Raw genomic sequence first — 22,606 nt, forward strand, 5'->3', positions numbered from 1 at the left:
TTTTAAATTGGGAGGGAAAAACATTTTTTGGTGTGTGAGAGCCGTTTAGTCTCCTTGGGGTGAGTGGCAAGATCAGTCAGTATCAACGGTATTTTTTTAGGGCCTCCATCAGGAACGTCTCCAACACGAGAGGCAGGTATATATGTACACACAGACACACTCTTTATGCAGAATTCCTGCTCTGTTAAGTTCTGTCCAGTGTTAAAAAAAAACAAAAAAAGAGTTCTGTTATTCCCTGAATTTACAAAAAAGGGATGAGTGGTGATTACAAGTTGGAGAGTCGTCATGGCCTAGGAGGTAGAGGCTAAATCTGGCTTTGCTACTTGCCTGTAGGGTGACCTTAGATAAATCACTTCCCTGTCCTCAGTTTCTCATCTGTCACATGGGGATTCCATACCTGTTCTCCCAGCTCCTTAAACTATGAACCCTAATTGGGACAGGGATTGAGGCTGATCTGATTTTTCTGTATCTACTCTAGTGCTTAGCATGTAGTAAGTTCCAAAAAAAAAGAACTTTATTATTATTGTTATTATATTATTATTGTTATGTTTTCCTTCCAGGTCCATAGAGCAGTGTGTGGGAAGCAGTGTGACCTAGTGGTTAAAGCTCAGGTGTAAAAGCCAGAGGACCTGGCTTCTAATCCAGACTCCACCACTTAAATGCTGTGTGACCTTTGGCAAGTCACTTAATTTTTTGGTGCCTCTGTTTTCTCAAAATGCAAAATGGGAATTCAATACCTGTTCTCCCACCTACTTAGACTGTGAGGTCCGTGTGGGATGGGGGCTGAGTCTGACCTAATTAACTAATTATCTAATCAGCACTTAGAAGGGTGCTTAACACATCATAAGCACTTAACAAATACCATAAAACCACTACAGAAAGTTAGGTCCCCTCTTGGCTCCGGCTGCAGCTACCAACAGATAAAGTGGTATGAATTTCATAACCTTGAAAATTTCTTCAAATCCTCATCAGACTGTAGAAGATGTACTTGCCCTCTTTTTTGACTTAAAATGATCAGGTGGGAGTGTCAATGCAAAAACTTAATAGTCTAGATGATCTTTGGATCCAGTGAGTACTCATTACTGGCATTGACCAGAATTTCCGCCTCCACCTTCTACTAAAATCCTCCCTTTCCTCTCACTCCAGATTGCTCCCAGGCTGATCCAAGCACTTCTCTTATCCCACCTTGATTTCCGCATCAGCTTACTTCCTGACCTCCCTTGCTTCCTGTCTCTCCTCGCTCCAGTCCATAGTTCAGTCTGCTCCCCGGATTATTCTTCTACAGAACCGTTCAGTCCATTTTTTCCTACTCCTCAAGGGCCTCCAGTTGTTGCCCATTCAACCTCACATCGAACAGTAACTCCTCACCAAAGACTTTAAAGCACTCAGTAACCTTTCCCCCTCCTACCTCACGTCCGTGATTTCCTACTCCAACCCAGCCCGCTCATTTCACACTTCTAATGCCACCCCGCTCGCTCTACCTCAGTCTCGTCTAACTCGCCCTCGATCCTTTGCCCACGTCCTACCTGTAGCCTGTAACTACCTCCCCTTTCATATGTGGCAGAGCATCCCTCTCTCTACCTTCAGAGCCTTATAAAACTCACCTCCAAGAAACCTTCCCTTCCTTCATTTCCTTTTTTTAAAAATGTTATTTGTTAAGTGCTTACTCTGTGCCTAGAAACAAGCTAATCCGTTTTACCCACTCCCTTCTTTACTGCCGTCGCATTTGGATTTTTGCACACCCCTCCTGCAGCCCTGAAGCACTTCCGTGCAAATATATCATTTATTCATATTAACATTGTCTCGTCCTCTCTAGAAGTTTTTTGTGGGCAGGAAACGTGTCTTCCAACTTTATCATAATGTACTTTCCCAATTCCTTAGTGTAGTGCTCTAGCAGTATCCAGTGTAAATGTCGGTAATTTTGTTTGTGGTATTTGTTAAGCGCTTACTGTGTGCCAGGCAGTATCCAGTGTAAATATCGGTAATTTTTTTTGTGGTATTTGTTAAGCGCTTACTGTGTGCCAGGCACTGTTCTAAGCTCTGGGGTAGGTATAAAGTAATCAGATTGGACACAATCCATGTCCCACGTAGGGCTCACAGAAGCAGTGTGGCTCAGTGGAAAGAACATGGGCTTGGGAGTCAGTGGAAAGAGCCTGGGCTTGGGAGTCAGAGGTCATGGGTTCTAATCCCAGCTCTGCTACTGGTCAGCTGTGTGACTGTGGGCAAATCACTTAACTTCTCGGTGCCTCAGTTACCTCATCTGTAAAATGGGGATTAACTGTGAGCCTCCTGTGGGACAACCTGATGACCCTGTATCTCCCCCAGCGCTTAGAACAGTGCTCTGCACATAGTAAGCGCTTAACAAATACCACCACTAGGTCATGGGTTCTAATCCCAGCTCCGCCACTTGTCAGCTTTGTGACTTTGGGCAAGTCACTGAACTTCTCGGTGCCTCAGTTACCTCATCTGTAAAATGGGAATTAAGACTGTGAGCCTCAAATGGGACAACTTGATTACTTTATATACCCCCCAGCACTTCAGAACAGTGCTTGGCACATAGTAAATGCTAAACGAATACCATTATTATCATTATTATTATTATTATTATTATTATTAATCCCCATTTTTCAGATGAGGGAATGAGTCACAAAGAAGTTAAGTGATTTACCCAAGGTCACGTAGCAGACAAGTGGCAAAGCCAGGACTAGAATACAGGTTCTTCCTATTCCCAGGCCTGTGGCTTATCCACCAGTTTGTTTACATTAATGTCTGACTCCCCATGTAGACTGTAAGCTTTTTGTGAGCAGGTAATGTGTCTACCAACCTTGTGATATTATACTCTCCCAAGTGCTTAAACAGTGCTGTGCAAAAACAGTAAGTGCTCAGTAATAGTAATACTTATATGGTATATGTTAAGTACTTACTGTGTGCAAGGCACTGTACTGAGCACTGGGGTAGATACAGTTCAATCAGGTTGGACACTGTCATAGTCTCAACAAATACGATTGCTTTCAACATGCTAAGCGCTCAATAAATATGAATTGTGACCTCTCAGCTTTCACCTCCACTTCTGGGATTGAGGAGCTCCAACAGGCTTCTCGCATCATCATTCTTGTTATAAGGGGAAGGATTCTGAAGCACAGAGAAGGTCACACCGGGTGACAGAACCAAGAGTTTTCCATCCTTGGCCAGTGCTGAGTTTTGATGCCTTATGAATGTATCCAGGGAGCTGTTGAATTTAAGTAGTAATTTTCCTGCCTCTTTCACAAAGTGAGCATGGGTGTTTAACTCCATTTTGTGCCTTTGGTTTGCCTATTCAACATTACACTTTTCCGGGGACTGACATGGGAGCTACAATAGAAGAAGTTCTGAGTCTCCTTCTATTCTCCATCTATCCCTTCTGCTCTCACGGCTTCAACTGTGCAGATGATTCTCAAATTGATCTCACTAACATCAGCCTCTCTCCCCTACAATCTTGCATCTCCTCCCGCCCCCAGGACACTTGTACATGGATGTTCTACCAACACCTCAAGCTCTGCATGTCCTAAGTGAGCTCCTCACCTTCCCTCTCCGCAACTTTCCCATCACGGTTGACACTGCCACCATCCTCCCTGTCTCACGAGCTGTCAGCCTTGGCATGATCCTTCAATCCCCTGTTTCTTTCAATCCACCTGTCAGTCACCAAATCCTGTCGATTCCCACCTTCACAACATCTCTAGAACCCGCCCCTTCCTCTCCATCCAGACTACCATGCTGGTCCAAGCACTTGTCGTATCTTCTCTCAAGTATTTCATCAGCCTCTTTGCTGACCTTCCTGCCGTCAGCCACTCCCATTTCCTGTCCATTCCTCACTCTGCTTCCTGGATCATTTTTCTAAGACATGGTTTTATACAGGTCTCCTCGAGCCTCAGAATCCTCCAGTGGTTCCTCTTTCCTTTCTTGCATCAAGCCCCTGACCCTTAGCTTTGACACTCAATGAGCTCTCTTCCCCCCTCAGCGCTTAGAACAGTGCTTGGCTCGTAGTAAGTGCTTAACAAATGCCATGTTATTATTATTACTCATCCTTGCTTCTCTCCCATTACTCCTTAGTTCATATGCTTCACTCTACTCAAATCATCCTACTCACTGTGCCTTGTTCTCCTCTCTCCCCTCCCTTGCCTTATGCTCACACCTTTTCTTTTGCCCGCGATCCCCTTCCCATTCACATCCAGCAGAATCCCACCCTCCCCATTTTCAAAGTCCTTCTGAAATCACCCCACTATTGCCGTCCCTTTTGAACCTTCAGCATTTCTCCTATTCATGTCTGCCTCATTTCTTTCCCCTGCCCATCCCACAATAACACCAATGCTTTTATATTCAGACTCTTCGCCTAGCTGTAATTTAGTCAACCGTATTTATTGAACGCTTACTGTGTGGAGACCACTCTACTAAGCTCTCGGGAGAATCTTGTCTCATCTTATGCTGGCTAGTCGTCTCTGACTCGTAGTGGCTCCATGGACACATCACCCCCGGAATGCCCCGCCTCCATTTGAAATCGTTCTGGTAGTGTATCCATAGAGTTTTCTTGGTAAAAATACAGAAGTGGTTTACTATTGCCTTCTTCCGCACCGTAAACTGGATTCTCTGCCCTCGACTCTCTCCTATGCCGCTGCTGCCGGACCCAGTTGAGTTTTGACTTGCAGATTGCCTTCCACTCGCTAGCCACTGGCCAAGCTAGGAATGTAATGGCTAGGCCTCTGCTTGACTCTCCCTCCCACAGCCGAGACTGGTAAAGTACTGGAAACTCGCCAGGTGTAATCCTGAGAGGGGCTGGGAGAATAAACAGAACACACTCCCTGCCCACAATGATCTTAGTCTAGAGGGAGAGACAGATATTAATATAAATGAATGACAGATATGTACCTAAGTGCTGTGGGGTTGTGAGGGGGAATGAAAAAAGAGAGCAGATGAGAGTGATGCAGAAGGGAACGGGAGAAATCTTTTTCCTCCGCTAGGTTGCTAACTCTTTGAGGGCAGGGATCATGTCTACTTAACCCTATTGTACTCTTGAATGGTATTTATTGAGTACTTACTCTCTGCAGAGTATTAAGCACTTAGAAGAGTATTTTAGTGGAGTGCTCTCCCAAGCACTTAGTACAGTTCTCCGCATATAGTAGGCACTCGGTAAGAACCACTGATTGAGATAATTCAAAAGAGTTGGTAGGCAAGGTCCCTGCCCTCAAGGAGCTGACAATTTATTGGAAGAAAGAGACATTGAAATCAATTGCAAATAGTTAAAGGTAGGGGAAAGGGCAGGGTGGAGGGATATATGTATAAGTACTGGGGGGTGGGGGGAGTGTCAGAGTACTTCAGGAGTACAGATGCTAGTACAATTAGTTCAGGTCTGTGCACAGAGTGAGACCTCTAAGTATTTTTTACTGATAGTATTAATATTAGAAGCATTTAATTGAGCATCCACTTAGCGTGGTACACGTACGTACTAGGCACTTGGTAAATATAGGGTAATAAAGTGATAGATTCCCTGCCCACAGGGAGCTTAACGGGGGAGACAAATGTCAAAATATTTCCAATGAGAGCAGTCAGAATCAATAATTGAACACCCATAATAATAATGGTATTTGTTAAGCACTTATTATGTGCCAGGCACTTTACTAAGCTCTGGGGTGGGCACAAGCAAATTAGGTTGGATGCACTCTCCGTCCCACCTGGGGCTCACAGTCTCAATCCCCATTTTACAGATGAGGTAAGCGAGGCATAGAGAAGTGAAGTGACTTGCCCAAGGTCGCACAGCGCGTGGAGCCGTGGTACATACATTCCAGTGGTCTGTGAGGAAGCACTCCAGATTTAATCATTGATGATGGGAAAGTTATCTCCGGAAAAGCCAGGGCTATGGATGCAGCTTTTTGTTTAACGTCAGTTTGTCTGATTTGACTTGGATGCTATATAGACTTGAATTTACATTCCATGATTACGATACTTCTTAAGTACTTGCTGTGTGCTAACCACTGTAGTAAGAACTGGGGTAGATACAAGATAATCGGGTGAGACACGGTACCTGTCCCACATGGGGCTCACCAGTCTAAGTAGGACGGAGGAGGATTTAATCCTTGTTTTTACACGTGAGGGAACTGAGGCACAGAGAAGGTGAGACTCGCCCAAGATCACACAGCAGACAGATGTCAGAGCCAGGATTAGAACCCAGGTCTTCTGACTCAGCCTGGGCTTTTTCTACTGGACTATGCTGCTTCCCTTCAGACAGAGATACGGAGAAGGCTTAGAAGTGTTAACCTTTGAAAATGATCAATCAATCGTATTTATTGAGTACTTACTGCAGGCAGAGCGCTGTTCTAAGCACGTGGGAGAGTACGATGATGCTCGGCATCAAGTAACTTCGAAAACACTCCCCTATCTTGGCAACGTACGCTGTGGCATCTGTGATGAATTTTGCTTCTGCAATTTGGGAGGATTGGAAAGGAAGTTGATGAAATAATCTGCTTTATGCAATAGCTTGCTGCCTCCTGAAAGTGTGAGTAAAAAGTTAGTGAGTCACTTGAATTCTGTGGGAACTGAGCAGCTATGAAAAGGCAATGTGAGGGTTTCAAAGTGAACCTTCAGTGGATCGTGGGATCCTTAAATCCATTTCAGAGTTTCAGGCCCCTCTTTACCATGATGTTGGCTGGAGGGCTTTACCATTCCTGGAGGGCTTTGTGCCCCTTCACTTGTATGCTGCTGACGCCACCCGATTACTCACGATGCACCCAAACCCTGCACACTCGAGGTCCAGAGCTACAGGGCTTCTAAGCAGGAGAGGGTGGTGGGTGGCCCTGAGGCTTCCCCTCCCAGCCACAGTGGGCTCTCTCCCAGGTTGGGCCCCGTGAGGATCGTCTTACATCGGAGCAGATTTCATCGAGCAGGGTGGGGTTTTTTTTTTTCTGTTCTGGTAAAGAATGGAAGAAATCCGCAAAGCAAAATTGCTCGTTCCATCCACATCCGATACTAAATCCTTGCAAATCCTGGTTTTCAGATGGAGCTGGTTTGGGACTTGCGCTAAGTAGGAAAGTATTAGGCTCGAATGCAATTTAAAGATTCACAGACATGAGCAAATGAGGAGAGTTTACCCAGCTTAATTCATCTAGTTCCGTCGGGTTTTCCGACATCTCCTAGGACTACGGCATTGAGTTTTCATTTCTTGTAACTGTCCCTGCTCTCTCTTCCCTGGGTTCACATTCCTCTCTCCCTCCTTTTCAGAATATGGAGGTAAATGGAAAATGCTTCATTATTTTGCCCAGCGTTTCTTCGCCCCGCTGTTGCCGATCGGCTACGAAGATGACAACGTGTTGTACGTCTCGGGCGTGTCTGACCTCCACGAAGACCGCAAGCTGATGCTTACTGTAAGTTTCTCGGCGTCGCTCTCTCAGTTTCACTCTCAGAGAAGGCTCTTCTCTCCGGAAGGATGAGTGAGGCAGACTGGAGCGTGGACCCAGGCCCCCTCCCAGCCTCTGGATAATCACTGGTGCCCTTCCGCCCTGCCCCCCTTACAAAGGGACGCAGGCACATTTTCTTTGAGGCAACTTTTCTGAGTTTTCCCAGGGGTTCATTGAGTCGGCTGGGCACCGGGACTGGCTCTCCCCAGGAAATTAGACTCGGAGAAGATTGGGATGGAATAGATCTGTTAGATTTGGCAAGGGTCATTGGTGACCTGGGGTCAGGCGGTCTCAGTTGAACGGAAGGGGTACGGACCAAATCATAGAGCGTCAAAAAGAGAGTTGAGAAGTGGAAGCAGCGGGTGTTCAAAATGTTTGGACAGGAATGGGTGGGAGCTGGATCCAGAGCAGAGTTTTTAGGCTAGGGGTGAGGTGGAAGTGTTGGAAGGCATGGGGGAAGGACCCTCCTCGGACAGCGAGCGGGTGAAGGTGGCGGTGCGGGAGGGAAGAAGAGTGGGGACAACAGAAGAGGGAACGGGATCGGGGGGTAGATTTTGAAAGCAAGCAGGAGAGCTCCTCTGACGAGCTGGCCGAGAAGGATGAGAGAGTGGCAGTGGGGGTGAGAGGGAACTGGGGAGGCCGGGAGGCTTTGGGGAGCTCTAGCCTGGTGGCTAGATCTTGTCAATAGTTGGCGAGTTCATCAAGGAGAAGGTCTGGAGGTTCAGGATGGAGTTAAAGGGATGGAATAGACTAGTCGATGGGAGTGGGAGTTGGCGAGGGAGAAGTAGCGTTACTGAGAGGAATCGGTCGATCGGTGGTATTTATCGAGCGCTTCCGGTGCGCCGAGCATTGTACTGGATGCTCAGAGAGGAAAGCTTTTCGACAAAGCGGATGAATTTGGCCCAAGTTGGCCTGGTGCCCACATTTATGCCAGCAGCAGCAGCAGTCAGTAGCATTGAGTGCAGGAGGGGAGGACGCATTCCAGGGGACTGACCCGGGGCCGAGGGCTGCAAGACTGACGGAGGGACAGGGGGTGAGGGAGTGGAGTTTGGTGGAGAGGGCCTGGTCGAGGGTGTGGATTTGAGCATCAGGCGAGGGGAGATCGAGTAGAGAACGAGGCAAGATGAGTGGAGCGTGAGTGGAGAGCGGGAGGTCTGGAGGTCTAGACCTCGGAGGTCCCTGGTGAGAAGACGAGGGTAGAAGTTTGTGGTCGGACAGTGGGGGGGGTCATATTTGTTGAGGTTAGAGGTTGTACGCTGACTGTTGATGCTGTGGGACCCAGCACCACCGTGTGTCCACGTTGGCGGAGCAGGAGGTCAGCGGAATTGCAGTGCGAGAGGAAGCGGGCCACCGAGAGGTCGTCAGGAGCCTCCACGCGGTGATCCCTGGGGATTGGTGTAGGAGAGGAATGACCTGATTATTTTGCCCAATTTTTGACTTATCTGGGGTCAGGCCCCACAGAGTGGTCAGCATTAGGCTGGGCCACATCCAGGCATGTGGAATAAGATGGCTCGTGTATAATTCGTGTCATTCCCATATTTGCATTTTCCTAAATAGACCATGCCGTCTAATTGGGAGATTTTCAAGGGAAAATTGGAAGGTTATAATTATTTGAATTATCCCTATCTCTTTGTCTTTTCTCACTTACCTCCATCCCTGATTCCCTGCACTAATATGGGGAGCTCCATGCCCCCCAGGCAGGAGCATTATGTATGTCTTCAAACTCTGTTGCTTCCCCTTGTCTGTAATTTATTTTAGTCTCTCCCCTGCTAGAGTATAAACTCTTGGAGGGGAAGAATTGTATCTATCCAGTCTTTTGTACTCTCCCATGGGTCAGTGTTCCGCAGAGAGTGAGCACTCAATACGTTCTGTTGATTCAGTGAGTGATTGGGGAAAGGTCCACTGTGCCTGAGAATAGTAACAGAGAGCGGCAGCACCATTGCAAGCTTCCTTTGGGAAACAGGAACTCAGAACTCTCCTGTTGCTTGTTTCTCGTGCCTCTCCATGTCTGGAAAGTAGCTAGTATCCATGAAGAATATTATCCTCTCTCTGGCATCTGGGCTGCTGATTTTCAAGATTTATCGGTTACAGGTCTGGTTTTTTTTTTCCATCGCCAGCATCATCACCCTCACCATTTATGATTCTTCAGCTGTAGGTGGAGCACCATTCTGGGTCTTTGGGAGCAGATTGTAAAAGGAGAAAACATGTTACCTGTCCTTGAGGGGCTTTCAGTCCAAAGTGGGAGACAAACAGGCAAGCAAACAATCAGTGGCATTCTTTGAGCACTAACTGTGGGTAGATCTTACGGTGAGAACAAAAGGGACCATGCGGGTAGAAGCGGAGGCAGAAATAAGCTAAAAATGAATAACAGGAAGAAATAAGTTGACATAAATTATTATTATTGGTGGCAGGGTATTTAAGCATGTACTATGTGTCGAGAACTGTACTGGGCACGTGGGAGAACAATTTGATAGAATTAGCAGACACGATGCAAGTTAATCGGGTCCCCCACAGGGCTCACGGTCTGTTAGGAGAGAGAATAGGTATCGAATCCCCATTTTGGAGAGGAGGAAGCATACAGAGGAGTGAAGTGATTGGTCCAAGGTCGCACAGCAGCCGAATGCCGGAGCCAGAACCCAAGTCCTCTGACTTCCAGCTCCGTGCTCTTCCCATCGGGTCACGCTGCTCCCGTGACATGCACGTAATAGAGAAGCAGCCTGGCTCAGTGGAAAGAGCCCAGGCTTGGGAGTCAGAGGTCATGGGGTCTAATCCCGGCTCCGCCACTTGTCAGCTGTGTGACTTGACTTCTCTGTGCCTCAGTTAATTAATGGCTGAATGAATGAATGGCTGAACGAATGAATGAACGAATGAGCGAACGAATGAATGAATGGCTGAATGAATGGCTGAATGAATGACTGAATGACTGACTGGCTGAACGATCTGTAAGATGGGGATTAAGACTGTGAACCCCACGTGGGACAACCTGAATACCTGAAACAGTGCTTGGCATAGAGTAAGGGCTTAACAAATACCATCATTATTATTATTATTATTATTACATAATGGCCAACAGGGATGAATCTGAGGTGGAGACTAATCAAGGACTGTATCCTGGAGGTAGTGGTGTTGAAGATGGGGAGGGACACGGTTGGGTGGTTGGGCTTCTCCAGCAGTCCTTTCTCCAGGCCGCTTTTCCTCTTGCTGAGTTCCGCAGAGGCAGAACCACCTCTCCTCCTCCTGGGTCTTACCCGCTGTAATCTCGGAGCGCGGGGACAATGACGGGCCGTTTCCTCCGCAGGTGAGCGTGCATCGGTGGAGCGGCCTGGAGCCCGTTTGCACGCACACGACGCAGCCCCTCGTGGTCGGGGCTCGGAGCGCCACCCGGCTCTACCGGGAGCCCGTGGCCCGTCTGCTGCAGAGGTGTGGGAACTGCACGCGGGAGAGCTGCGTGGTCTCCTTCTCGCTGGCTGCAGACGGCCAGCAGTCCGGTCCCACCAACCACCACTTCTTGTCCTCCCTGAAAGACGCCGTGGGGCTGGAGAAGCCCCAGCTCAGGGTAAGTCAGCCCAACTGCCGGGGTTCATCTCTAGCGGCTGCCCGCTTGTCACCGGCAGGGACGGGACCTGGGGCACGGGAGGCGGGGAGGTGCCCGGACCCAATCGAGGAGGGGTTTGGCCTCGTGGGTAGAATGCAGGGCTGGGATCGGGAGCCCTGGGTTCTAATCCTGTCTCTTCCACCTGCCTGCTGTGTCACTTCACCACTCTAGGCCTCAGTTACTTCCCCTGAAATACCTGTCTCCCCTTCCCCTTAGACTGCGGATCCAGTCTAAGGACAGGGACTGTTTCCGTATTGATTCTGTCCCAGCGCTTATCTTAGTGCTTGGTCTGTAGTAAGTGCTTAATAAATACCACAATTCTGTAGTTGCTACAGTGTGACTTAGTGGAAAGAGTCCGGGCTTGAGAGTCGGAGCACACGGGTTCTATTCCCAGCTCCGCCACGTGTCTGCTGTGTGACCTTGGGCAAGTCATTTGACTTCTCCGTGCCTCAATTACCTCATCCGTAAAATGGGGATTAAAAGTGATAGCTCCAGCTGGGACAACCTGATCACCCTGTATCTACCCCAGCGCTTAGAACAGTGCTTAGCATATAATAAGCGCTTCACAAATATCATCGTTACTATTATTATTACTACAAGGGCTAGAGATGGAGAATCAGTATTGGAGCTCTGGAAACAAGGATTGCCCTGAATTTCCCCTGTGACTTCAGCCTGTGTCCCCAGTGGAGCCGAGGGGCCCAGAGGGCCAGTGCAGACTCGGTTGCCGGGGTCTCCCGTCCCTCTTTGTTCAGCGTGTGGGCCCCTCGCTCTGCCTTGGCTGCCCCTTGGGCTTTAGCGGACTCTGAATGTTAGGCCCCGATAAGAGGGAAGTTAAATGTGATTTGTGAGATGATAGTAGGTTATTTATTAAGCACTACTACACACCTACTACGTGCTGTGGAAGATGCAGTGTTATCAAATTAGACTTGACCCTCGCACGGGGCCTACGATCTACCTTGTCGCAGTTTTAAAGATGAGGCACCCGAAGCCCAGAGAGGTTAAGGGACTTGTCCACGGTCTCACAGAAGGCCGTTGGTGAAGCTGGGACTTGATCCTGGGCCTCGTGTCCACCCAGTACCGCGCTTTTTTCCCTGGTCCACCCGGCCTTTTCCTGGAGGGTTCTTACTAAACCGGTGCCCGAGGAATTGAAGGTTGTCATCGACCGACAGTTCGCGCAGTGGAAGTCTGAGACAGGATGAGAAGGGTGGCCCTCTCTCCTCACTCACTGCAATTTCCATCTTGCCGCAGGCCACAATAGTCCAGCAAGGTGATGCCTTCGTCTTTGATCTGCAGACCAGTGCCGTGGCCCCGTTCGTTTGGCTGGATGTGGGCGGTATACCGGGGAGATTTAGTGAAAATGGCTTTCTCCTGATCGAGAGGAGGAAAACCGTGCTGTTTCACCCTCGGAAGGCCACCAGCGTCGGAGAACTGGAAAAGTCTCTTCGTCTGATTTCACTGACAGACACCTACTAGTTTCTCTGAAGACGGACGCTAAGAGGGAGTGTGAAAGTCTCCAGAGGAAGGGACTTGGGGAATGGAGAGAGAGAGAGATGGAGGAATCCGGCCCGACAGATGATGGTCCTCTGTCTTTCCGGGTCCTGTCGAGCAGTGACGTTCAAGATCCGGCGTTCACGGACTGGTGGAGAGGCTGGGTCAAACAGATAATGATGATGATAATGATGGTATTTGTTAAGCGTTTACTATATGCCTGGAAAACTACGCATACTGTGTGCCTGTACTAAGCGCTGGGTGCTTGCAAGCAAATTGCTCGTCGTGGGCAGGGATTGATTCTCTTTATTGCTGTATTGTACTTCCCCAAGCGCTTAGTACTGTGCATTGCACACAGTAAGCGCTCAATAAATACGATTGAATAAGTGAATGAATGGATGAAATCGGGTTGGACACAGTCTCTGTCCTGCACGGGGCTCACTGTCTTCATCCCCATTTTTACGGATGAGGGAACTGCGGCACAGAGAAATAAAGTGACTTGCCCAAGGCCACACAGCACACACGTGGTGGAGTCGGGTTCAGAACCCGTGACCTTACGACTCCCAGGCCCGCGCTCCCTCCGTTAAGCCGATGGACGCGTGGTTGGCTGAGGCAGAGTCGTCGTCCGACGGATGCTGAGAAATAATGACCCGGCAGAAATGAGGGAGCCGTTGGGTTCGTGTTTGATTTTCCTCCATGTGATTTGTCCCAATCCCGCAGGCAGACGTGGATGTTTTCTACTGCAGGCCGGGCTCAGAGCTGAAAAGGCCCACGGGATCGCTTTCGGACAAATAATTTCCAAAGCGTTATGAGGTCTCTCAGGGATTCGTCTGTGGTTTAAACTGTTGCTGAGGGAGGGGTGGACCCAAATTGGAGATCTGAGTTTTAAGCACATACTAAGGGACAGTGCTGCAAAGACTGGGCAGCCCAGAATTTAAGTGGCTATGTTTTAATATGTTATGAGCCTTGAAAAATCATCCAGTAAACGAGTGAAGTCTTCTTCGAGCCCAGGTAGCTTTTTTTTTGTATAGTTTTGATATCTCTGTTCAGGGGAAAGCCGAGAAGGGTGCCTTTGGGCCGGAAGGGACCTCAAGAGGTCGTTAGGTCCAGCCCCCTGCCAGCGGATGAACGTCTGGACCGCCGACCCGTTTCTGGTCTCATCTAGATGGCAGTGGGGCATGTGACGAGTTCCGTGGTTCTGCCACCCTCAGCTGGGGCAGCTTTTCTCTATGAAAGCTCGCCGGGAAAGCCTTCTTCCTTGGGGAAGGGGGATCGGGCTCTGTCCTTTAGGAGAGAGTTTGGACACCCTGATCCGGGAGCCCCTTCCTAAAGAAATGCCGTCAACGTTTGAGCTGATTCATTTCCAGGGATCGTGACTTTGGTACTGAATTGAGCGAATTTCCGGGGAATGTCGGGGAAATGTAATGTTGGCTTGTGGTTTCCCAGTCTGCTTGACTCTCGCCTTTGTCCTGTTTCTGAAGCCAATGGGTTTTTTTAATGGTCCTAACCAACCACTTACTCTGCGCCAAGCATTGTACTAAGTGCTAAGGTAGATCCGTGATGATCAGGTTGGATCAAGTCTCCGTCCCTCATGGAGCTCAAGCTGAGAGGGAGTAGGTTTAATCCCCTTTTTACAGATGAGGAAACTGAGGTTCAGAGAAGTGAAGGGCCTCGCCCAAGGTCTTGCAGCAGGTGAGTAGCGGAGTTGGGATTAGAACCCAGGTCCCTCTGCCTTGGAAGCCCGGGGTGGGAAGGGGCTCATGAAAATTCCCGGCCCAGCCTGGGTTTCGCTTCAACTTGCCCCTCTTTTCCGTCACCTTCCTGAGGGTGAATCGGAAGAGTCGGGTGAATCGGGCTAGAAAAGCCGTGTGGCCTAGTGGAGAGATCACGGGCCTGGCCGTTAGAGGTCCCGGGTTCTAATCCTAGCTCCACTACTTGCCGGCTGTATGTCCCGGGGCAAGTCACTTCACTTCTCCTTGCCCCAGTTTTTTCCTCACAAGTGCCCCGCCCGCAGTAAACGCTGAACCATAGCTTTACGTATTATGTGGTGTCTTCCCCCATGCTCAGCACCGAGCTCGGCATACAGTAGAAGCTTAACCGATACCGAAGGTGACTATGAAATCACAGAGACTTAATTATACCCGGGCTACAACCCAGCAGGTTACTCTAGGAGCTGTATGTGTACATAATGGTTTTATTGAGCACTTCTATGTGCCAGACACTGTAATGATACATATGGCATTTGTTAAGGGCTTACTATGTGCCAAGCACCGTTCTAAGCACTGGGGTAGATACAAGATAATCGGGTTGTCCCACGTGGGGCTCCCAGTCTTCATCCCCATTTTCCAGATGAGGTCACTGAGGCACAGAGAAGTGAAGTGGCTTGCCCAAGGTCACATGAGTAAGTGGAAGTGCCGGGATTAGAACCCAGATCCTCCGACTCCCAGACCCGGCCTCTTTCCACCGCTGCTTCCCGGGACGGAAGTCAGCGTTCTTCCGTAAACCGTCGGCAGCGTCGCTGCCTCTGATCGCCATGGATACAGGCGGACAGTCCTGGCACCGATGAAGCCATTTTTCCAAACTGGCTGTGTACAATCCGGCTTTGAGGGGTGACGTGGAGGGAAGGAAAATACATCATCTTAAGAACCGTTGCGAAGAACAAGTCAGCTGCGCAAGGACGAAACCCTGGAAGGAAGCGAGGGGGAAGGGGGAGACGGGGTGTTGTGGAGGGTGGCGTGCGGCTCCCCACCCGCACCCCCAGGTAAAGAGCGAAGGGACTGTGCTACCGGACGCCTCCCGGCGAGCCCCGCGGCTTCAGCCGCCCCGGTCCCATCCCCGGGCTCACGAGACCCGCAGCTTGGGACCCCCGCCTTATGGAGAAGCGTCGGTCTGCGCCGGATCCCGGCCGAGCCCCGGCTCGCCAGCCGGAGAAACGCCAAAGCGTTTGCGAAAAACCAGCGTGGCTTAGTTGGAGAGGACCCGGGCCTGCGAGTCCCACTTGCCTGCTCCGTGACCCTGGACGAGTCACCTCGCTTGGTCAGAGGTTGCGGGTTCTAGTCCCGGCGCCGCCTCTTGTCAGCTGTGTGACTTCGGGCCAGGCACTTAACTTCTCGTTCCCTCATCCGGAAAACGAGGATGAAGACCGTGAGCCCCACGTGGGGCAACCTGATGACCTTGTATCTACCCTGGCGCTTAGAACGGTGCTCGGCATGTAGTAAGCACGTAACGAACACCAACATTATTATTGTTCTCTGTCCTTCAGTTTCCTCAGCGTACAGTGGGGTTTTCAATACCCGTTGTCTCTCCTACTTAGACGGGGTCTGACCTGACTTGTATCTACTCCAGTGCTTAGAGCAGGGCTTCACACATAGTAAGCGTTAACAATTACCACTTTAAAAAAAAAAAAGGCCGTCCCTAACAACGGGTTGTTGCAGACACTTGGTTTGTCGATTTACAGCCCCAAGAGATAAACGAAGCAGTGCGGTTAGAGGAAAAAGCACAGTCCTGGGAGTCGGGAGACTCCGGTCCCAATCCCAACTCCGCTTCCTACCTGCTGTGTGACACCGGGTAAGTCACCGAACTTCTCTGGGCCTCAGTTTCCTCATCTGTAAAATGGAGATTCAAAACTTGCTTTTCCCTCCTACTTAGACTGTGAGTCCCAATGCGGGACGGGGCCTATTTACGATCTGATCATTTCATATCTACCCCTGTGGCTTTTTAGTTCGGCGCTTGGCACAGGATAGGTGCTTAGCAAATAGCAGAATTATTATTACTGCTGCTGCCGGTAAGGCATTGCCAAGAAAGGGGACATGACTTCCCCCCAACTTGTTTTCCCTTCCCATTCTGCCTCACGTAACACCTCGGAAGCTGGTTTACGGGCACGGGCCGGCCAGCGGTGCTGGCGGAGGGGGGCCGGCCCGCGGCCAGCACGGGTTTCGCCGCTGCAGTTGGCGAGGCGGCCCGGGGGCTCCCAGCCGAGCGGGTGGTGCCGAAACTTGTAGCCGACTGGCCGGGGCTGCCTTTGGGCCTGTGGATCGGCAGTTAGTTACCACGGTGACGCTAATCCAGAGGGCTTTCCTTAGTTATAATGATGAAGATGGTGGTGGTGGTATCTGTTCAGCATTTACTATGTGCCAGGCACTGTACTAACCAAATCGGACGCACGGGGCTCAGTCTTCATCCCCAACTGAGGCCCAGTGAAGTGACTCGTCCACGGGCAGGCGGCAGAAAAACGACAGAGGCGGGTTTAGAACTCAGGTCCTTCGGATTCCCTGACCCGTGCTCTAGCCGCTAGGCCCCGCCGCTTCGCTGAATGGTTATAGGATGGGCGGGACGGGGGCGGGCCGGGGCCGGAGGGGTCGAGCCCAGCTCCCCTCTACCGCCAGAACTCCTCCTCTAGCCGGCGAGGAGAGAGACTCCATCGGCGGGATTTATCGAGCACTCAACAGGGGCCCGAGTGGTCCGCTCAGCACTTGGGAGGGTGCAGTGGAGTAGATTGGCACGAGGCAGAGCCACGGGAGTGGGCGGTCCCCTTCGTATGCCACCGCGGGCCACAGACAAAATGGCGACGGCTGTCGGCCGTTCCCCTTGCCTCGAATACCGGGAGAGTCGACCGGTCGGGCCTCGTTCGGGCCCAGTTGACCACCTCAGACCTCGTGCGTGCAGTGCCCCGTCCAGTTGGGATCTCGATGCCCTGCTCCGTTTACATCTCGATCCCCCGCTCTGCTTCCAGTAGTCGTGCCACCCCCGACCCAGCCATGACATCCTTTTTTCACGTCGTGCCTATGCCATTGGATCATCTTGCAGGAATTGACCTAAAGGAACTCAGAGCGTCTGGATGGAGGCTGGTGGCGGTGGCGAGAGGCGTCCTCCACCCGGCGACGCACGGGTACGTTGGGTGGGGGTGGGGGCGAGGGGTGGGAGGGGCAGCGTCTAGGCTGATGTAATAATGATAATTTTAATAATTTAATCACTTTGGCGTTCGTTAAGTACTCACTATGTGTTCTAAGCGCTGGGTAGATCCAAGGGGATCAAGTTGTCCCACGTGGGGCTCACAGTCTCAATCCCCATTTTCCGGATGAGGGAACCGAGGCCCAGAGAAGTGAAGCGACTTGCTCAAGGTCCAACAGCTGATAAGCGGCGGAACCGGGATTAGAACCCACGCCCTCTGACTCCCGAGCCCGGCCTCTTGCCGCTGAGCCACGGTGCTTCTCTACGAGAAGAGTCAGTAGCCGTTAGAGTCCAGGAGGCTGGGGATTTGGGGGCGTGGGGGACTTGGGCCCAGAACCCCGACTCCTCCTCAATGGTCAGGACCGCCCCCCTCCGGTCCCGGTCTGGGTTCGGCGTCTGCAGGTCAAGTGCGAGCAGGGATCGTGGCTGCTTACTCTGTCGGACTCTCCCGGGGTCTCGGTACAGTGCTCTGCACAGCGTAAGCCCCCCCGTAAGCACCGACAGATTGTCATCCAAGTTCACATCTCGTGGCTTTGTCCCCTCAGCAGAGCCTTCGGTGACGCTCCCGGCTCAAAGCGGAGTCACAGAGGCCCCCCGCCACAAGCCCCCGGCGGGAGGGCCCGCCGACTCCCTCGGACGCTCCAGACCTGGCTGTAGGTGTCCGAGGACAGCGAGAGACCGAGAACGAAGCTGCCTCTCTTCCCGCATCCGTCAGGTGGGTTAAATGATTTTGGCATCTGTCAAGGGCTTACTATGTGTCAAGCACTGTTCTAAGCACTGGGGTAGATACAAGGGAATCGGGTGGCCCCACGTGGGGCTCACACTCTTCATCCCCATTTTACGGATGAGGTGACCGAGGCACAGAAGTTTAGCGGCTTGCCCGAGGTCACAGAGCAGACAAGGGGCGGAGCCGGGATCAGAACCCATGGCCTCTGACCCCTATGCCCCGGCTCTTGCCATTAAGCCACACTGCTTCTCACGCTGCTTCTATGTGTTTCTGAATTGTACTTTCCAAGCGCTCGGTACAGTGCTCCGCGCACAGTATGCGCTGAATAAATACGGTCGAATGAATGATGAGGGCACTTGTTCAGTCCTCACTGCGTGCCAACCACCGTATTAAGCACTGAAGTAGGTACACGGTCCCCGTCCCTCACGCGGCTCACAGTCCGAAAAGGAGGGAGAGTAGGTATCGAATCCCCATTTTACAGACGAGGAGGTCGAGGCCCGGAGGTGGTCACAGAGTGGGCAAGTGGCGGAGCCGGGATTAGAGACTTGGGCTTCACTGAAAACATCGGGGTTCCCTCCCACCCGCCCCCTTGAAGTGCCGTTTTTTTTTCCGTCTCGAAAGCGTCTCGACCGAGTCCGCCTCTCGATTCCTGTACCAAGTGGAAGCCGGATGGGCCGCGGGGCCGTCACTCGGCCCGGGCCTCTGTCCCCGGTTCCCCGGGGCTCCCCCCGACTCCCTCCCCTCCCAGGTCTCGGGGCTCCCCGTCCGAAAGAGAAGACGTCGCGGCCAGTGAGAAACGGGATGGCGGACGGGAAGCCGGTAGAGACGCCGGGGAGGCCACGCAAGCCAGTCAAAAGGTTTCTTAAAAAATGTCTTAAGGTGATCTCACGGTCCCGGAACAGGCTGGCCCCCACCTGCCTGGTTCGGGCGGCGGTGGGGTGGCCTCTCCGCTGATGCTGCATCCCCGCCTTTGTGTCAGCTGTTGGGTGGGAGGACCACGCGAGTAGGGGGCGAGGAGGAGGGGCGGCGGATTTCAATAAGAGAGCCTCGTGGTGCTCGCGCGCCACAGTGCGTCACCTGCGTGTGCCGTCTTCTGTCCAAGTTGATGGGGGTTCCGTCCCAGCTGCCGTGGTGGATGTCGAGGAGCTGGACTTTCCTCTAGAGCCCCAGCTGGAGGGCCCGAGGGGGCTTTCTAGGCCCCGGCCGGACCCCTCCTTTCTCTGATGGCAGGGATGGGGGAGAGGGGGACGAGGTGGGACCGAGCTGAGTCGAAGGGCTCGTGGACTGGGCGGGGGAGAAGGGGCCAGAGCTCTTCGGGCGGAACGGCGGCCGGATGAGCTCTCGGCGCCGCCGTCGGCCAGATCGAGGACGCCTTCAGGTGCCCCCGTACTCCACGGATGCCCTGCCCCAGAGACGCACGTCCATCTGTAGCCGCGGAGGTGGGGCCGCAGGGACGCCGGGGGAGCCGGAGGCGAGAGAAGAGAGGCGCTGCGGCTGGCCGACGGGATGCTCGGCCCCCCCGAATGGCCCGGAATCATCGAAGGGGAGAACCTTTTGAGTTTGCTTATTCTTTTATTATAAAAGTAAAATAAAAAATAGCATTTATAAAGCAACCATTTTTCCTTAAAAGATTTTGATCTAAAAAACATTATTTACAATAGTAAAATGCAGAAAGAGGGGAAAAAAGTCCCATTCTCAGCATCGATTATAGCCATGTTTAAATATTCACTGAAATATACATAATCCTCTTCTGAAATCACCGGGACGACGACGGTATCTAGGATCGCGTCTGCCTCGGTCCAGCGGGGAGACCGCGCCGTGGGCGGCCGCCCCGCTCCGGATGCGCCGCGGCGGACCCGGTGGTGGACGGAGGGTTGGGGGCGGCGGAGGGGGCGGCGAGAAGGAGCGGTAGCGGCGGCCGGGGCGGGAGAGCCAGGCCCCCCCCCCCCCCCGGCCTCGGGGACGCGGGCGGAGCCGGGACGGGAACCGCAACGGGCCGAGCCTCGGCGTCCGGAAGGGCGGCGGACCCGGCCGGAGGCCGTCGGCGGGCCCCCCCGCCCCCGGCCCGCTCGGCCCTCACCGTGTCCGCTTAAACGTTGCCTTCGACTCCGCGCTCCTGGCCGAAGTCGCGGGGCCCTTTGCCGAGCGGGAGCGCCGAGCCGCCCCCGCCGCCGTGCAGGGGTTCGGAGCACGTGAAGCTGAGCTTGCGGAAGGAGGTCTCCACCCCGCTGTCACAGACGCTGTCCTCCTGGACCGTCAGGCTGCACAGGGCCCCTGCGGAAGGACAACGCCAGACGGTCACGCGGCGCACCCGGCCTCCGGCTCCTCCGCGTCTGCTCCCGCTTCGCCTCCTACCGACTACTATCGCTGTGTGCCGAACGCCAGACCGGCGCCGCCCTGACCTTACACGGCGCCTTACGCAGACGTTTCGTTTCATCCATCTTACGGATGAGAAAACGGAGACGCGGAGGTGAAGCCGGCCAGTCAGTCGACTGTAGCTGAGTGCCTACTGTGTGCAGAGCACAGCGTGCGGGAGGAATACCATACAGTGGACTAGGTAGACCTGATCCCTGCCCTCTAGGGGCCTTACAGGCTAACCTGAGAGGCGGTTAAAAAATAAATTACAGACGGGGGAAAACGGCAAAATGGGATGAACGGTAAAGTGTTTAAGGAGTTCAGGCCCGAATACATAAGTAACCCAGAAAGCAGGGTGAATAGGGTGGGGAGTCGAGAGGCTAGTCACGGAAGGCTTCTCGGAGGAGGTAGGCTTTCATAAGGCTTTGAGGTATGACGGCGGCCACCCTCAACAGCACCCTCTCCACTGAGATAGACTCCCCCGTCCCCCCGCCGACCTCCCAGAGCTGACCCGCAGCCCCAGCTCGCCTCCACGGTCCGCTTCCCCTTACGCTTCGGCTGCAGGGTGTCGCCGGAGGAAGAAATCCGGACGGCTCTCTGACCTCGTCCACCTTAAATTCGTTTTTCACCTCCTTCGACTCGGCCAACTCCGCTCCCCGCCAAGACCGCTCCTTCCTAATTCGGTCCCGTGTCCGCCGTCCCCGCCAGTCGTTCCGGGCATTGAACACCCTCCTCAAACCAGGAGGGTCCATCTGCCCGCACCATCTCTTTCCCCTACTGACCCGGCCACATACTTCATCAACAAAATTGAAACCGTGACGCTTGCTCTCCCTAAAAATCCAATCCCCCCCCAAATCCTCCTCTGCCGTCTTCGACTTTCCCTCTATGCCCTGCATTATCTCAAGAAGAGATCTCTTGCGTTCTCTCTAAAATCACCCTCCCCCACCCGTTCTTCTAACCACATCCCTTCATACCTTATCAACTGGCCCCCTTGCTTCCCTCCTCGACTGCCACCTTCAACCATTTACTTTCCAATAGCTTGTCCTCTACTTCTTTCAAATATCTTACGTATCTCTTGTCCTAAAAAATCTCCTCCCTTGACATCCCCCCCCCCCCCCCCCCCGGTTATCAACCCATCTCCCTCCTCCCATTCCTCTCCAAACTTCTTGAGAAAGCTGTTTAAACCCGTTGGCTCCACTTCCCTCCTCCAAATCTCTCCTCGATCCCCTCCAATCTGGCTTCCAACCCTTTCACTCCTCAGAGACTGCCTTCTTTACGGTGAGCGATGACCTTCTTCTCACTGCTCTGACAGCCTCTGCTCCATCCTAATCTTCGACACCGTAGACCACCCCGCTTCTCCTTGAAACGTCTTCCAACCTCGGTTTCGCCGGCACTCTTCTCTCTCCGTTCTCCTACCTCTCGGACGGCTCCTCCCCGGTCTCCTCCGCGGGCTCTTCTGCCTCCCGACCTCTGACGCCGGAGGTCCCTCGGGGCTCGGTTTTGGGTCCCCCTTCTATTCTCCATCTCCGCCCGCTCCCTTGGAGAACTCCTTCGCTCCCAAGGCTTCAACTACCGCCCCTGCGCGGACCATTTCCAAACCTACATCTCCAGCCCCGTCCTCCCTCCTCTGCAGTCTCGTATTTCCTCCTTACCTTCAAGACATCCCTACCTGGATGCCCCATTGACGCCTCAAACTTAACACCTCCGAAAGAGAACTCTGTATCTTCCCATCCAAACCCCGTCCTCTCCATCACTGTAGAGAATACCACTATCCTCTCTATCTCGCAAGCCCCTATGTCTGACATTATCCTCGACTCATCTCTCTCATCCAACCCACGCACTCAATCTGTCGCCAAATCCTATCACTTGTATCTTCGCAACAGTGCTAAAATTTGGCCTTTCCTCTCCATCCAAACTGTTACTGACCCATCCTATGCCACCTTGATCACTTCATCTGCCTCCTCGCTGAGCTCCCCGTCTCCTCTCTCTCCCCACTCCAGTCAGTGTCTCCCACTCAATCACCTTGCCCGCCCACCACTGTATCAAACCGAAACTTGCCACTGGTTT

The 22,606-nt window shown here is 52.4% G+C and overlaps 2 protein-coding genes across 5 annotated transcripts in view; one reads left to right on the forward strand and one right to left on the reverse strand.

The window, feature by feature from the left end:
* Positions 1 to 12,669, forward strand: part of MANBA (mannosidase beta) — a 127,923-nt gene extending 115,254 nt beyond the window's left edge. The window contains exons 16-18 of the mRNA XM_029076539.2: positions 7,249 to 7,391; positions 10,723 to 10,980; positions 12,268 to 12,669. Of these exons, the coding sequence (XP_028932372.1) occupies positions 7,249 to 7,391; positions 10,723 to 10,980; positions 12,268 to 12,492 (626 nt within the window). The 3' untranslated portion in view covers positions 12,493 to 12,669. The remainder of the gene's footprint in view (positions 1 to 7,248; positions 7,392 to 10,722; positions 10,981 to 12,267) is intronic.
* Positions 12,670 to 20,139: 7,470 nt separating this feature from the next.
* Positions 20,140 to 22,606, reverse strand: part of NFKB1 (nuclear factor kappa B subunit 1) — a 149,778-nt gene continuing 147,311 nt past the window's right edge. For all 4 annotated transcript variants that reach the window (XM_039913678.1, XM_039913679.1, XM_029076687.2 and 1 more), the window contains exon 24: positions 20,140 to 20,458. In XM_039913678.1, the coding sequence (XP_039769612.1) occupies positions 20,274 to 20,458 (185 nt within the window). In that variant the 3' untranslated portion in view covers positions 20,140 to 20,273. The remainder of the gene's footprint in view (positions 20,459 to 22,606) is intronic.

This window comes from Ornithorhynchus anatinus, chromosome 12, assembly GCF_004115215.2.
Source record: "Ornithorhynchus anatinus isolate Pmale09 chromosome 12, mOrnAna1.pri.v4, whole genome shotgun sequence".
Lineage (NCBI taxonomy): Eukaryota > Metazoa > Chordata > Mammalia > Monotremata > Ornithorhynchidae > Ornithorhynchus > Ornithorhynchus anatinus.